The 17155-nt window shown below is 42.1% G+C and overlaps 2 protein-coding genes across 13 annotated transcripts in view; one reads left to right on the forward strand and one right to left on the reverse strand.

Moving 5' to 3' along the window:
* aven (apoptosis, caspase activation inhibitor) overlaps window positions 1–17155 on the forward strand; it is a 45706-nt gene that overhangs the window by 13892 nt on the left and 14659 nt on the right. For all 3 annotated transcript variants that reach the window (XM_067481090.1, XM_067481089.1, XM_067481091.1), the window contains exons 3-6: window positions 11154–11224; window positions 12257–12352; window positions 13113–13377; window positions 13974–14146. In XM_067481090.1, coding sequence (XP_067337191.1) covers window positions 11154–11224; window positions 12257–12352; window positions 13113–13377; window positions 13974–14119 — 578 coding nt within the window. In that variant the 3' untranslated portion in view covers window positions 14120–14146. The remainder of the gene's footprint in view (window positions 1–11153; window positions 11225–12256; window positions 12353–13112; window positions 13378–13973; window positions 14147–17155) is intronic.
* Window positions 15104–17155, reverse strand: part of ryr3 (ryanodine receptor 3) — a 93497-nt gene continuing 91445 nt past the window's right edge. For all 10 annotated transcript variants that reach the window (XM_067481079.1, XM_067481086.1, XM_067481084.1 and 7 more), the window contains 4 exons: window positions 17030–17094; window positions 16426–16526; window positions 16299–16350; window positions 15104–15335 (listed from right to left, as the gene is read on the reverse strand). In XM_067481079.1, coding sequence (XP_067337180.1) covers window positions 15240–15335; window positions 16299–16350; window positions 16426–16526; window positions 17030–17094 — 314 coding nt within the window. In that variant the 3' untranslated portion in view covers window positions 15104–15239. The remainder of the gene's footprint in view (window positions 15336–16298; window positions 16351–16425; window positions 16527–17029; window positions 17095–17155) is intronic.

A 17155-nucleotide genomic window follows, 5' to 3' on the forward strand; every position in this document is an offset into this window, starting at 1 on the left:
GACACCACACGCACTCAGGTTTGTTCAGAAACACTCGGTATATTGGCACTTACAACACAAGTCTAACGAAACCTGAGCGGAGTCGGGGCTCTGGGTAGAGTCTCTGTTCCTCACAATGAAGTGAACCTGTAAAGCCGTCGATTAGGAGTGTTGTGACAAACACATACTTACATCAAATACAGTCTTGCATGACTGAATGTATTTTGCAACTGAAACAGCATTTGTATTAGAGTTGGTTCAGTTCAGCTCTGTTTTTACAAATGGGGACTATCTGTGTTGGCATTAGAGCTCAGCATTGTTGGTTTACTGTGGATTGTAGTTTTACTATCTTTCAGACAAAGACCAGACGCTTTGTACTGCTTATCTTGAATTAGTAGTCAAAGGAGTGTTGGCTTGGAGATCCCTGAAATTGGGAGGATTTCCCTCAAATTTCCCTTAAACCTTGTACCCCAACGTTTCAGTGACCTCCATGTTTTAGTTTCCTGCAAACAGGCACATTTTCACAGCTGTCAAAATACCGTTTTCGAGCGTTACAGTAGTGTTTTGTCCAGAAATAATATATAAATGTGTCAGAGCTACATTATCAAATAACCTTGAATTCCAAATACCTGAGCCAATAATTTGAACAGAGCACGATTTTGAAAGAAAAACCAAATTAGTCATTTAATGGTGTGATTCTCTGCCTCAATCAAACATAATTGCTTTGTGTGCTTCACACCTCCCACACTGTGTTGCCTGCTTTGTGGTAAATAACAATAGCGGTGCTGATAATAAAGGCACGTAAAGCTTTCCACCAGATGTGTTGCATCCAAAAGCCTTTGTCATCCTGCTAGTACACGAGCCATTGTGCCTTTAGTGTCGACTTGGGCTGCTCATTAGCTGGAACCAACCAAACGTGACATTTGGGATCAGTCAAACAGTTTGTGTTCAAACCAGCACTAAACTTTGTGCAGCCTGTAATTGCCTATTAATCGGGCAAAACAATTGTTAATTGGGTTTTATGTATTTTGGTTCACTTGCGTAGTCGTCTCTCCAGTGTTAAAAATTCATCCTGCAGGAAGAACTAGCCTCTGATTTACAGATCGGGTTTTGGAATTCACTCATCCCGTTGCTCCTCTAGCACAACGTAAACCCTTTTCTTCTTTGTATCTTTGTCCCAAAGAGCTTGCCGTGTTAATTGATTGTATAATTGCTGTCTACTTGGCTTTTTTTTCTGAACCACCACCTTTTGACCTGTTTGACGGCTTTAAGTTGGTGTGTAGGTGAAGTTGCTGACGCTTCACCGTATGGTTTTTCAGTGGTATGTAGGCAGCCTCTTGTAATGGTCTATGTGTCTATAGGCATTGTTAATGGGGGATTTTTCACTCAAGGTGTGTGTGTGTGTGAGAGATGCACCCCTCTCAAAGCAATGTGAAGACGGCGGTTTGACGGTGACATTATAGAAATGAATATTGCAGTCGCTCACCATGAGATCTGCCACCACAGCAGAAGACTGACGGCCTGAATGCAAAGTTTTATTCATTCAGCTGCAGCCATGGAGAAAAGAAACGGACTTTCACAGTCGCTGTGCAGCCACCAGCACAATGATTCGCGGCATCTGTCTTGTGAGCGTGTCTTCACAGAGTGCAGGTGTGTGTTTTGTGTCCGCCTCATGATTCAGTCAGACAGTTATGAGTGTCTTCTGATGAATTTACTGCAAGAACAGGGGAACTGGGGATTTCTGGAGTGAATAGATCAAGCCGGGTGGCTGCTCTGGAGATCTTGTTTGGATTTCACTACTGCAGTGTCTGTCACATTTCATCCGCTCAAGTCTTCAAAAGCTTTGAGCCATTTATGCTTTTTGGCAGCTTGGTGCTTATTTAAGGCGAGCCACAGGTCTTTATTTAGCTGCCAGTGGGTGCATTGTTCTTCCTGTGGCCTTTTAGTGCCTCTTTGAACAGAGAGGAAAAAACACAGGCAGTGCTTTGACTATAAGAAACTTCAGAACAAAAATGCAACTGTTCCCATCAAATTAATAAATTAAATGCATCAGTATGCCCATTTATGGTGCATAATGAAAACATTTCTTCCAGTTTATCCATCATCTGACTCAGAATGCTGACTTGATTAGGCATCACTTTAGTGTTCCTATTGTTTTCCTATTATAGGAAAGCTAAACCACTACACCAATATTATTGAATGATGCTCTGGGATGGTAATCTTAGTTCACAGTGCAATGCCAAGACCTTTAGCTTAGACCCCCGTGTTTCCCATAGAGTGGACTGTAAAGGCTTCAGTGATTCACTAATGTTTTTGGCAACAACCATCCTACCATAAAGCTGACCTAAATATTTTCAGCCAGGGTGTGTTTGGTCATAAGAGGCATTGAATCAACCGTATGATCATGTTTTATGCTGTTATTTAGCATTGGGGAGGCCAAAGTAATAAACACCTGTCTGTATAACGCAGCTCCACACAAACAGTGATTAAAATGACTAAAATGGAACATACTAACCTTCATGCAGCTATGATTTAGTGCAGGGCTGTTTTATCTTGGGTGTACCTAATAAACTGCCAGCTATTCAGTTGCTTATCTAAAATGGAATTTCAACACCAGGCTGTATAAACAAAAGTATTAATGCAGCAAAGGGACCAGTGTTACGAGCATTACACGTTATGTAACTTTATATAGTGGAAGTATCAATGGTCGTGTGTTTATCTGTGGAGTTTTGCTTCTGTGCATCACGCCTCTAACATTTTAAAGCCTTTTCCCAAACAATGATTTGTGGATTGCTCAACTTATGTGGACATTACCCTGGGGGAGCCGTGTGTCAGAATGCAAATGCCCAAACCGGCTCGTTTCCGTTGAAAAGCGTCCGGTAAGAGCTGCAGTGTCACGGAGCTGGTGCTGTGTGTTAAAGCCAAGAATGTCCGATGATCGACTGTGGGGAAGAACAAAATGCAGCGACACCCCTTGATGGACTGTACCAGAGCTCAGTCAGGAGAAGTGGTGTTCCCTGGAACCCCTCAGTCAGTAGGGCTGTGTTTTATGCCCTGTCACAGCCTTTGGGTTAATGTGTCTAATAGACGTGTTTAGAATGGGAAGGCTGCAGTTGTTGTCATCCTGACCCATACTGCCGGCTGATGTGATGGCTGTCTCACACGCTGCATCCCTCTGCTTTTTGGTTTAGCAGTTGTATTTATACAACTCTTGTCAGTTGACTCATTTTACCTTTAGGTTTTCTGACTATGCTTAAGCCAGCTGTTAACGGCACCTGCTGTTACCTACAAATGTCTATCACAGAGCTAATGGCCCAATTACCAGTATCTGATGTTTGGATATGATTGATTAGATCCCAGGTAAGAAGTTCCTGAGCTCCAAATGAGCTGCACACCAATTAAACACATTGCTAATCAGAACGAGGCCTCGAGTGGTTTGGAGCTCTTCTGATATGACTTCAACATAAACAGCACCTCACACAATCGCCATTAAAAGTTAAGAGTAAATAGCTTCGGCCCTCGTTATTGTCGCGCCTGGTTTGCTTGGGGTTTTTAATTGCAATTAGCGCAGACAGTGATTTATCGATGCGTAGTGGGTTTCAGCGCCGTGTCGTGTTGGGTTAATTGGTTTGGTTAAAAAGCGTGACAGAGAGCTTGTTGGAGGGACTGTAGTTCTCAGAAAGAGGATCAGCTCCTCATAACCCAACGCAACAACAAGTTTGTCTGGACAGTTTGTGCAGCATGTTGTCACATTTTTTTCCCTTTTTAGTTTCTTTCCTTCGGTCTCTCCCTCTTCCTTTTCCTTCCATTTTCTATCCCGACCCCCGCTCAGTGCTAATAAACACCTATCAGACGGGATTTATTAGTAATAACACTCGATTGCTCTTCAGTTTTGTGCAAGTTGCCGTACTCCGTACCTTATCACGAGAGGATCTGCCATGACAGCTGGTTTAAAAGTGTAGTAATCACTCACTGATCATTCACCATTACCCTTCTGACAAATTGAGGAGGAAGAGGGACCAAGGAATGTGTGTATTCCTCTCACAGTCACATAAAATATCAACATTTCACTGCAGGTGTGAGTGGAGACTGAGCAGTGGTTGCTCCTTACATGTCCCTCCTGTTCCTGTTTAGTCAGTCACTGCTCCATGAAAGAACCGTGTAGGCTACTGTAAGTGGATTAGGCCTATACAGTGAGCTGTATGCTCAAGGTGTGGCCCAGTCAACATGGGTGTGCATCTGTGATGTCTGCTGGTTCCCATGCAGCTCTGTCTGCATGGGAACCAGCAGGGCAACAGCGGCATGCTCTGGCAAACAAAGTGAGAGCTCTGTAGGGCCACACGTACACGGGACACCTTTTAGCATTACCTGAATATGCGTATATACAGGAGTATGCAATAGATTGGTCACTTATTTAAAAAGCATTGAACACAACCCCTGCAGCACTGTGGGTAGATCTCAAACCTAGTCGATGCAAAGCACCCAAATTATATCTCAGAATTGGAAGTGATCTGCAGGATGAGTGGATGGAAATTCCTAAATCAAGAACAGAAGGACTCTTAGCTGGCTCCAAAGCATGTTTGCAATCTATGCTATGTGCCAAAGAGTGGGTTTCTAAGTGTGGCACAGTTGCTGTTTTCTTTTTTCTTTTCTAACATTTAATAAAAAGCAACATTAACATTTATCTGTTTTCCTGCAGGTCTGTATTTACTACTTTTCTCTTAAAAAATCTACATCACCTTGAACTTCTGCACACCCCACACACAGCAAATAGACAAATGCTAAATTTAAGATTCAGCATTATATTAAGCAGCATGTTGTACAGTTTCAAAGCTTTAAAAGCCTTGTCTGTGTGGGGCGTTGGTAGGGAAATACGGTTTGAGTGATCGTGTATCGGTAGTTTATTAAATGCATTTTTTTTCTGTGAATGATTGGAGGATTACGTCAAATAAATGTAGGTTTTATGTAAAGTCCTGCAAAAAGAGATTTAATTTTTTGTGCCTGATGGGCCTGTTTTAAAGGGGGAAAATGTTAAATGTAATTCTGAAATATTTACAAAATTACAGCTTAATAACTTTCACTTAACCCTAATAGTTACTTTCTCAGTAGCTAATCTTCCTATGACTTGATTAAAAGGGTTGTAAGTTTCTCTAAGAAACTACAAGCTGAAAAGCTGCTACCCCATCCCAGAATCCACTTTATGCAATGTGTTGGTCAATTATCATTACAAAACAAAAACGGCATTTAAAGTAATGCAAGACCAAGAAAAAAAAAATACTAAAACTAGATTAATTAGTATTAAAAAAATGCAGATTAATACTATTTTGAAATTTGAGTAGCCAGATGGAGTGAGGGACGTAGTGGGTGAAGAATAAGCACAGTATTAAACTCAAGAACATTACATCAGATACCAATGCTTAGGTTTTTATTTTTTATGCACACACACACACACACACACACACACACACACATTATGTGTTCACACTCATGAACACATATGATAATTGTAAAGCTTTAGGTTGTGTTATATACGTTTCTGTAGGAAAAGGGTGTGATAGGGTTAGAGATTTTAAATAAATGTCCTTTTTATCACAATTCCTTGTTGACTAACATTTCTGAATCAAAGAAGTTATTGTTGCTCCATCATCTGTCATATTCTTCCTATTACATTGGCCTTCGGTGGTGGTGGAACAAATTCACTGTTTATTGGTTCAGGTTTCTGACACAAATTGAAAAACGCAGATGTTTCCTAGAATCCACTTATCGTTGGCATGTTCCATCATGTGAGCTTGGTCTTCCACCACCCTAGTTCTGTCTGAGATGCCCACATCAGTGGCACGTATGCAAACATGCGGCCACACATTTGGTTAGTAACTATCAAAATATGACAAATGCCATGAACTACGGTGTTTGATTGGTGTTTAGCTGCATTTCGTGTGATCACAGTTCTTCTTAGAGCGAGTCGACACAGATGCCGCGTGTCTTCTCCTTCTCTGCTCAGCAGTCTCGCACAGCAGAATGGAGGAGAGGGGCGAAGGTGAACAGCGGTGGAGTGAGAGCAGAGTGGCGTTGAGTGGAGTAGGAAAAGAGCAGAGCGGAACAGAAAGGCAGGAGCGAGGCCAGCGAGAGCACACAACACATCCCAGATAGAAAAGATGAGAGCGGGACTCTGCATTAGGGAGCCATAGATAGCTCAGCTCAGCGAAGCCCCGCGTTGCGAGCAAAAAGCCACATTTGTTAAAATGGGGTTCAGCCAGCAAGATGTCAAGAGACAGGATACCACATTATACAGGAGTTACACAATGCCAGCTGAGCCACTTAGCACACAGCATGAGTAATGCACTGTTTATTCACTGGGGATAACGCAGAGGTTTACCGGCCTAACTGCCGCTGACGCACTTGGACGATCATTTCAGCTATGAATTGATCTTTAATTAGTTGTGTTCACAGTGAGGTCAGCAGCATTTTCTATTTTCAGGTGACTTTGAGCAGCATGTAGCTGTGGAGCTCTCTTGAGAAGAGTAACAGCCAGTTGGCTGAAAACGTACCAACAGTTGTGGCCTGCAGTTATTTCAAATCAGGAGTTAACGTGGTCGTGAACCATAAAGTCTGTAATGGTTTGTGTTTGTGTTTGCTCAAGGACTTTTGTTGCATATTTGTTTCCTGTCATCTGTTGATTTTCTTGTTTAATTACATGGATCCAAAGTGAGTTTTTATTTTTGTTTCCCCTGTGAAGGTTAAGCTTTGCCTAAACTACCACAATTATTACATGAAAACAGTCCAGAGTCTCTGCTGCAATGGTGACAGTGAAACCAAAAGTGTGCTTCAGCTTTTTAGGATTTTAGTTTTTCTTCAACTGTCCAAAAATCTAAGCCTCTTCTCAGACTTAATGTCTGTGGAGATGCATTCTCACATTCTCGTCTGGTTTAAGTGAGATGTTAAAGAGTCCAAGTGTAAAACAATAATAACGAGAAACCATAAACTTTAAAGGTTTTTAAAGCTCTAACCGATGCAACAATGCATCGGTGCAATTCATTTTGCCAGATCTGCGATTGGGTTGGCTCACGCCCTCGTGCATGCTGTGGTTGAGACCTTTCCCCCCAAAAAAGAGTAAACCTGGTAGTTCGGTGTTCGGGTGTTAATTCTCGATACAGCTCCGCATGCTGTGTGGAAATTTCCTCCTATGGCAACACAACTGTAAAAGTCAGGAGCATCTCAGTGGGAAACTTCTCTGCCTCCTTTTGACCTCCAAATAACCAAACGCCAGCAGAATCGAGACGTTAGGCTTCACTCTTGTCAGGCCGACTGGGCTTCTTTTTTCTTTCTCAAGTGGAAACCTTTCACTATTCATCCAAGTAGCTTCTTCAGTCGGAGGAAGGCTGGTTAGGTTGGTGCACGGTGGTCTTTTGTTTCCCACCTGGCCTGATTAGGCTCGTTAGCTGGACAATAAAGGAGGTCAGACAGCAGCTAGTAAGTAAATATTACCGTGAAAAATCATTCTGGGATAAATGCACTCGCCTTGTCTGTGGCTATTTTTGGATTAATCGACGAATTAGAAAATAATTGATACATTAAGGAAAAAATAATCGATGAATTGTGATCAGCAGCCACAGCTTTACTGTTGAGTGACTAATCAATCATGAGCTCATTGTTTTAGCTGCAATCTCAACAAACCTGACAAAATATTGTTGTTTAACCTAATCCACTGTTGATATTGTACAATTTGAATAAAATCCACATCAGATACCACACCGCTTGTTTTTGACACGGCTCGATCTGTGAATCCTCTCTAGAAGTTAAAGCTGTGAACTCAAAACAGTGTCAGCCGCGAGCAGAGAGGGGATTTAAGTGTCAGATCTGTTTGGACGAGCAGGAATGAAGACTCTGCTGATTCACACTCTGTAATTTTTCACTCCCCCCCATTCTGTCTCTAACACACACACACACACACACACACACACACACACACACACACCTTTTCTCTTTCTGTCTTCTGGAGGTTTATACCATCTTCACTGGCAGTTGTTGCCATAGTGGTGACTGCACCTCCGACCTACCTGGGATGATGTGTCCATGGACACAGTTCAGGGTGACACCGGGCTCCCAGGTGTAGGAGGATTGCAGTTCACTGGTGTCAGCAGTTCTGTGTGTTGAAGACCAAATGGAGGAGACGGAGCAGGAGGAGGAGGAAGGCGAGGATTAGAGTCTGAGGAGATGTTAAACAGAGTGGAGCCAAAGCTGGAAAAAGAGAGAGACAGAGCTGTGGAAAGGGATTTTCACCTCAATGCAGATTTCTCATTTAGCTTTTAGCACAGAGCCACCGAGTTCGAGATCTGTGAAAAACCCCAGCGATACAGTGAGAGGAATGAACGAGGCATTTCGATGACTTGATGATCTAGGTTTTTTTTCCTAGTGCTTTTCATGATGAATGACAAAATATGAAAAGTTTTTAAGCATCGTTCTCAGTTTCCAGAAAAAGGCCTGATGGATCGTTTTTATATATATCTGTTCATTTTAACACCTTGAAAGTTTAAATATCGTAAAAAATATTAATCTCAAGTTAAGAAAAATAAAGTGTAAATGTGCTTAAATATACAGCCTATGAAACATTTACTGCTTCACGCTGTTTTTTATTGATAGAAATCTGTTTATCTATCAGCCAATAATTAATAATTAGCTTAGAATCTCTTAGGTTTTTGTTTGCATGTTCAGATTGATATATTCACATAGAAAGCATCATTTGGAAGAGGCATCAGAACTTTAGATGGCGTTATTGAGCTGACGGGACGGACTCGGGGACAGACTCGGGGACGTGGGGCAGCGGTTTGCGGAGCAGTTTGGTTTGTCTGAGCTTTCCTGACGTGCCCCTGGTGTCTCGACTCACAGATGCTTTGTTTTGCCAAATTGCAACAGATTAGCGTTGGATGGTAGCAGCTGTGAATGAGCTTTAAGACTTGGTTTTCGATTTCACGTCGACCAAATCCAGGTTTTATATCCCCAGATCTTTCCCAGTTAGGGGGAAAATCAGTCGATTCGAGCCATAGCAGCCGTGCGTGCGGCCAAAGATAAAGGCCTCCCCCCACCACCCCCACCCCCACAGCCGTCACATAAAGCTGACATTCCTATTCCCTTCTCTTATCCTTCGCCCTCGCAGTCAATGCAACCTTGGTAATGCCTCTATTCATAAATCATCTTTTGTCTGGCCGTTTTGACAGCCGAGACTGACAGAACGCTCTCCTGCAGCTTTTCCTTTTTGACCCCCTTTACTTCCTGCACAGCCAAGCAATCAAGGACGAGCACAGATGGTGCTGAGAGTCTGTAATATAATGCAGCTCAGATCTCCCACTGACCGTCCATCTGCGAGTGGCAGGCTGACCACTGTCTGCTCAGAGAAGTCAGCAAAATCCTCCGTGCTGCAGCACCACTCATGCAGTTAGAGAATACTGCACGCAGACCCTCCCCAGATCATCATTTGTATAAACCTAGCAGCCTGTCGCCGGGTCTGGTTTGTATTCGTCCACAGCTTTGGTTGTTTGCCGATAACAATTTCTACAGACAAACTCTAAAGATTTCAGAAGTTCAGACAATTACTAAAATGGAATAGAAAGAATGTACTCGGCATAAATCTCCCATATTGGTGTCAGCAGACCCTTTCATGAGGGGAGTTTTTCAGCAACCTGTTGCATTAGAAGCATTTATTCCCCGACGATTTAACATCAGTTATGGGGTATTTTCACTGATTTTTAAAAAATGTCTTTTGTCGGATCAAAGCACTGAGTTAATTCAATGGAGCTCATGTTAAGCTGGAACCTCAGTGACTGCTTACATCCTGCTGTTGGATGGTATTTCCAGTCTTTAACACACCAACTAACTTTGAGACAGAGGGAGTGAGGGGTAGAGAGATGACTCCAACAAGTTTACCGAGGTGACGTTTTCCACATAATTATTTATTTTGATCAGCAAATGTGTAATGCTGCCTTGTTTTCTTACTATAAGTTATAGCTTGTCTGCAATTAATAACACACAAGAAAAAAAAATGTGCAATTCAATTATTGTTTTAGTGGTGAGGCCCTGGTTAGGAGTCATTTACAGTGGAAACACTATCACTGTTGCAGTGACACTTCCACCACGAAGCTCAGCTGCTAATACTGTTAAAGCTATTGTTACTTTGCTGCATTTGAATGGGGGCTGTGGATTTAGCCAGCAGGAGGTCGTTCCGGAGTAAAGGGACACGATAGGAAAAGGTCCTGACGAGTACACGAAAGGTTTAGGGAGATCGGACAAGTGGGAAGAAGCACTTTTATTTTATTTATTTTATTTTAGCAGAGTTGCCTTTAGCTCTGATCGGACATGAATAAGGAGCTAAAATGAATGAACATGTTCACATTTTCTGGAGTTAGTTGCAGTTCTCTCTGCAGCACTCGAAGACTCCTAACATGCAGCAGTGAATGAGAAGGAAACATCTGAGCATTCAGAAATGGCAGCTGTGGTATTATTCCAAGCAGCAAGTTTGATCAGTGAAACGTGGATTAGAAAAGCAGTAAAATTAGATGTGTTTTTTTGAAGGGTGCTATTACTTTTACTCTGGTCTCTCGTCTGTAGAAAAGCAGGTCCACAGCATAATGAGCCGTGCGAGTGGTGCTTCACTCCTGACCCTTGTTGAACGGTCATGTTTCAGCTCCTCGCACGTTGTTTACATCTGTACCTCAATCATACGGCTCCACTTTCATCTGGGCACTTCTCTCATTGGGTCGGCCTCATTTTTTGTTTGTCGTCGTCTCTGACAACACGCCGGCTTCTGTTTGTGCTTATTAATATTTTGACCTCAGGTTCTTTGTACTTATAAGAGCCCTCAGTCGGTTGATGTGCTGGAAGCAGAGTGGCGTCATGTGTTGGCGCCTGCTGTATCTCTCACACTGATCAACAGTTTACACAAAGCCATCGACTGCCTTCCAGAGAAGCACTGTATTTTTTTTTTTTTTAGGTGTGAAGGCCTCTTGCTCGGCTTACACGAGCACAGAAAGTGAATCAGTCACACACAGTCCTCAGCTGTCTTTGCACTTAAGAGAAATGAATAAACTGAAGTGGATAAGTTTTGTTTTGGTTGGACTAAAATGGTTCCGCTTATTAAGAGTAGTGCTGCACTGATGTCAGGCTTTTTCTGTCTTTCTCAGGAGATTCTTTCACTCAGTTTCGGTTTTCAGAAGAAAAGGACTGGGAGATGGACTCGTTTACGGCCAGTCAGGTGAGTTAATCCCGTTTTCATGAATTGAATCCATTTTTCTAAGCTATGGATTCCTCAGGCAGACACACTCAGCACAGAGTAAGATTTAGTCTAATGTGAGAAGTGTAAGCTACAAATGAATACTACTGATTACTTAAAGCTAAGATATCCACCAGAAAGCTGCAGTGTGGAACAATAAATAAATAAAAATACAAATGTACTTATCCAGTCAGGCACTTTCTGACCAAACACTTCTAGGGACCTTCCCATCGGGGAGTTTCCTCCAAACTTACACACCTTCTATGGATTCTTTTGCAAATGACGTGTCAGGCTCAAAGGTTCATATGCATTCATGTACATCTGTGGTGGTATTTTGTGAGTCCACAGGCTTGTAATAGTCAATAAATTGTGTTTTATTTAGTTTTTACTTCCCTTCTGTGAAACACAGTAGATGCTTAAATGTGACACCTTGTGTGTGGGGCTGTAGCTAAGAATGTTCTCAATCAAAATCATGAAACAAAATACAAGTTTCAAAAAGCCTGATTGTCATATAGAGTGAAACTATCACAGGACTCAAAATGGCAGCAAATCCTGAAAAATCACAAGCTAGATCTGGGGAATGTTAAACACTGTATTTATCTGATTAATACTTTTTGCAAATCAACCAATTGACTCATTGATTAATTGTTGCAACTTGTGGGTTTGCGATTGACCAGCATCAGCCTGTGGACAGAAAGAAGTGCAACAAACAGATTATGTAAAGGTTCCTGCACTTGTTCTATTTCTTGTGTACAGTCAAGAGTACACACTTCTTCTCCTGTGTTCAAGTACAGACGAGTACTGACCTGTTTTGGTCGGCTACTTTGAAATGATTACAAAACGTGGTGGGCCACACTCAGACAAAGAAGGTCTCACTTTTCTTAGGCCTCTTGTTAGATGTTGTGATTCCACATGTTGAGGGAGGTCAGCTCTTAGTGAGGTGGTTATTTTAAACAAAACGCCAACATCTCCCAGCAGCCGCCTTCACGTGTTGTTCTCCTGCTCGCTCTACAGATGTCGCCAGTGTTTGTGGACCTTCAAGCTCTTGCCCAGACCCTTCAAGAAGTTCCTCTCCATCAGAGACTCAACCTGGAGGCCGAGCTGGTTCAAGTAGGCCACTTGATGTTTTATGTGGACGTGCATAAAAGAGAGAATGCTGATCATTTTAGATGTTCTTACCTTTCTGTAAAAAAATTGACAGTCGACAAGCCAATGAATTTACCTTTTGACAACCAACTTGTGAAATGCTATAAAAAAGCTGCAGACTGGCTGATTTCCTGAGCTTAACCCCAGAATCAATGGCGAAATCCAGTGAAGTAAATGCTCTGTGAAGGATTCCGCTTAATCCTCATACTCATACTCACGAATGAACATTGGAAAGGAGAAAACCCAAGAGGCCAGTATTCAGTGGCTGCTGATAGATTCATATATAGCACAGTTGCTACAACTTCAAACAAAAAGGTAAACTTTGTAGAAAGATGAAAAATATGTATTTGGTTTGTACGGCGGCACGTTGCATTCACCAAAGGAAAGAAATGAACCACATCTCGTAATTAGGAGATACGGGACTTGGGGATCTCAAGTAATCATGAGAAATATAACTTGTAAATACGGGATCCATAGTTCTGAAACTCGTATTTACGAAGTAAAGTCTTTATTTATTTTGTGAATGCAGTGCGCTGCCACAGGAATAAAGGGATGGATACTAATCAAAATGTAGTAATAAATGTGCATAATCATCCAATGTGCGAATGCTTTTGGTTTGCAGACAATGGATAACAAAATTAGTATTTAATAGGTAAAGATATTTAGTACTTAGCTTTTGACAGTTCTTCTGCTGAACTTGTTAACACAAATCCTGATGTTTCAGGTTTCGACACCAGTAGAGTTACCCGCCATGACCCTTACACCAAAACAGGAAATCCCCAAATCATCTTTTGCTCCTTCTGCAAAGTTGCAAGGCCTCAGCACCAACGGGAAGGTCACCGTGAGTTTGAAACCCGTGTCAGGCTCGAAGGCTGCTGAGCCACCGGTGGATGATGGTGATGAAGAGCTGGACCAGCTGCTCAGTTTACAGAAGCCAGTCTCCAGTGATTTAGAAAACCAGTCTGCGGCAGACGTCGTTCCACAGGAAGGTGAGTAAGTTCAGTTTAAATCAAGTCTCCCTGCATGTTGGTGAAGCTATAACCAAATATGAAAAGCCAGTGTTGCACAGAATCATATTATCTACTTTGATGTAACATCACCTAGACAAAAGTATTCATCCTACTGTGGTCCTAACTCTGTAGTTCCTCCTCTCTACCCTCCATTTCCCTGCATGTTAGTTGGTGTATAAACAAATGGAGGTGCCTTCCAAAAGATTCCAGATGACTAGTGTAGCCCCCTCCCCCCCGTCACACACACACACACACACTGTAACGTTCTCCAGGACACAGTGAAGTTCGATAATAAACTAGATTAAATTTACTGTGTTTTGATCCAACTTCATTTGAAGCTACGCTCACACACTTGGGACTTGCGGCACTTTTAAGGAGGTAAGTTGAGCTGTGGGGATGTTTGCTAAACGAAGCAGCTTCTGGCTGTAACTTCCAATCTGTTTCCCATACAGCAACCGTGTCATGGTTAAATGAGTCTTCAGCTACTGTCTTTTATTTAATATGAGTTTGTTAGCATTGAATATGAAGTACATTTAGAACTTTATGATAAAGGCAAATCTTTTTCACGTCTGCAGCGTGTGAGGAAACTAAGGTGACACCAGAGACAAAAGATGAGAAGACTGAGAAGGTGAATGATGTCACACCTCCAAAGTCTGCTTCCGTCAGGCAGGAAATGACTGAGGAGGACCTGGAGGACTGGCTTGACAGCATGATCTCCTGACCACCAACATTCGAGGAAAGACTTGAGGTACTCAGGGAAAGTGGGCTTTTGTTTGTGAAATGTCCTTCTTGGTAGGTAGTTTACTTTTGGAAGAAGGTGTCAAAAATGTTCCTTTTGAGAAAGTTATATCCCACTGGAGCATCGATGTAAGAGACAGACACAACGAGACACGTTGGATTTAGTGCGTCAATAACTTTATTCATTTCCTCCCGCTCATCAAAAGAAATGCAGTTTAACTAATGGTCGCACAATAGTAGTCAACTATTTAATCATCAAATCTTTGAACACGTGTTTTGGTTATTTTTTCTTCCGCTTGTTGTCGGGTTCTTCTACTGTGGGAAGAAGTGCAGGCAAGCAGGACACCACAGTTTAGGAACAAAACCAAACTAAGCAACATTTAAACAAGGATCACCTAGATTTTATACAACTAATATTTTTGTAATTTATTTAAAAGCCACGAAAACTAACCAGATAAATCTGCTCGTAACTAATCCAGAACTAGAGCACAGGCTGTGTCAGCAGCGACAAAGTACTTTTTTTGTGCATAGTTTCTCATAAGGCACATCGGCACTTGATAAACACCTAAAAGTACCACGTTCATTTAATGTGTCTGATTTTAACCAGCTCTGAAAGGCAGATTTCATTTAACAAGAAACAGTGATAAATACTAGCAGCACACATCTATTCGGTTGGTTTTGGTAACGAGTGACACTAACGTCCTGGCATTAAGAAAGAAATTGTGCATATTCAGACATTCAGTTGTCATGCTGTAACCCTCCACAGGTATCAAATGTCTACACACAACAAATTGTGCAACTAGTTGGGGTTAAGCACGTGAAAAGGCAATGTGAATCAGAATCAAAAGAAGAATTTGCATAAAACGGGTGTCGTGGCAAGTGACTATGTCAGGTAACAAAGAAAAATGCACAAACCCCCAAATTATTTTCTTTAAAGTTTTGTGTGTATTTGAATTCGGCTCCTACGTTTAGTTTTCTTTGACACCATGGCAGCAGAGAAGAGTCCAGCGAGTGTTTAGGTTCTGGTGAAGTCGAGTTGAGTGTGTCTGTTAGATAGGAAAGTAGAGAGGGGGGGTTTGGGGCAGTATGCAGGGCTGCCCTCTCTAACCCAACTGGTCCTCATATTGCTTACGGAAGCAGTCTCCAGTAGGGAAGAAGTCCCAGCATCTCTCCTGGTACATCTTCCAGACATAGGACTCCTGAAGGAAGGATAGAAAATGTTTTTGGTTTATGCCATGCTAATATTTTCAGAATCAAATCCACAATTGCATAGTTTTTATTCATTTGTTGCGTTCGGTTACTTAATTCTGGGTAGGGGGCTGCAGAGACCTGATTTCTCTACCATGCCTGTGCATAACAAGAGGCTGCAGAGAGCGGAAAGGAAATGGGTGATGCAGTACCAGAAACAAACCTGTTACTGCTAAATGTTAACATGTCTTCGATGGAGCTAATTTTGTTTAATTCAGGGTGGGACTAGGACACCTGACATTTAGGCTTTTGTGATGGCTTGTGGGAGTAGTTTTAAAAGGAATTGGTAACTTTGCCAACACAGCTTCAAGCATAATTTCCTGCACTGTTGTGATGGTGTAGTGGGCTCAGGTGGTTTCGAAATGTGTCACCGGCTCTTTGTGTTAAGCCTGAACACCTCAGCACCAAAGCGGCTGCTGCTCTGTCTGTCGTGATGGGCCAAGGTGTCAACCAGCACTCCCTCACGACCCTCGTTCAAACACGGAAATGTATGTAATAATAGAGTTTAAAACAAAGACTGGCTGTGTGTGTGCAGATTAAGACGTTTGTATCCATAAACCCATGTCCACAGTGCAGTAGCTGATACAAAGTGAATATGGTGTATTTCTGCGACATGAAAATGTAGATACCAAATTCAATGGATAAATTATTTCGCTCTAATGTCCACATGACTTTCTTTCTGCAGAAACATCCAATTCTTTGTTGCAGTTTTCCTTTGGCTGTATTTGTGACATAAGAACACAATGCACAACAATAAGTTGATATCTAAGGAAACCCACACATTGCTTCTTCCTCCTGCTAAGCTCTTCTTATGCAACAAATCAAGTGGGTTGAAATGTTGCACAAGTAAAACCTACTGACGTTAGAGTCAATGTTCAGATTTTTGTGTCTCTGTAACTGTGCTCAACACATACCTGACCCGTGTGTTCAGTCTCGTCTTTGTTAATCAGGTACATCAGGAAGAACCTGCAGACGTGTAACAAATAAATGTTCAGAAAAACTTCCTGAGTTTGGTCGTCTTATATTTGTTGCTGCACTCACAGGTAGTTTGCTAGGTTGTGCTCTTGTAAGGTGTGGGTTTCAAACCCATGGGGCGTCCGGTCAAAGTAGTCATTCCCAATGCCGCAGATGAAGCATTTGGTCTGAAAGAAGATTAAAACGACAAGTTTAGATTCGGAAATGTTCACTTTTCTTTTCTTTTTTCCCCTCTGTGGTGCCCAAACTGTAATTAATGCTCTCTGGGTTTGTGCGGACAGTTGCATTCAGCCCCAAAATTTTGCCAACTGAAATAAATGGTCCAGTTTGCCCCACAGGTTAGAGGGAAAGCGTCCTTCTAATAAAACCGTTTCAGACAGGATCATTTGTGGGCTGCTGAAATGTGCTGTCACAGTGTCAGGTGTTTCTTTTGTTTTCCCACTGAGGCAGATCTGTATGATGTTGGGATGTTCTCAGACATGCAGGGAGCTGTTTCTTGTACTCGAGACAATAAACAAGCTCAATTGTAGAGATGCAGTTTGTGTTTAAAAAGGTTATTAAACACCAAAACTAAGGCTGCATGGTTTTAAGTGAAACCCTCTGTGCTGCTGCTGAGCCCCACAAACCCCCTCTATGAAGCTCTGTCTGTGGCTGAAATGTGTCTCCTCACCTCCATGTCCTCCTTCACCTGCTCCTGCTGGTCTCTCAGCTCGCCAAAGGCATCGATGATCAGACCTGAAGGAGGACGCAACACTGTCAGGATACATGACTTTGCAGTGAATCTTGAGTTTTATCA

This window comes from Channa argus, chromosome 17, assembly GCF_033026475.1.
Source record: "Channa argus isolate prfri chromosome 17, Channa argus male v1.0, whole genome shotgun sequence".
Classification (NCBI taxonomy): domain Eukaryota; kingdom Metazoa; phylum Chordata; class Actinopteri; order Anabantiformes; family Channidae; genus Channa; species Channa argus.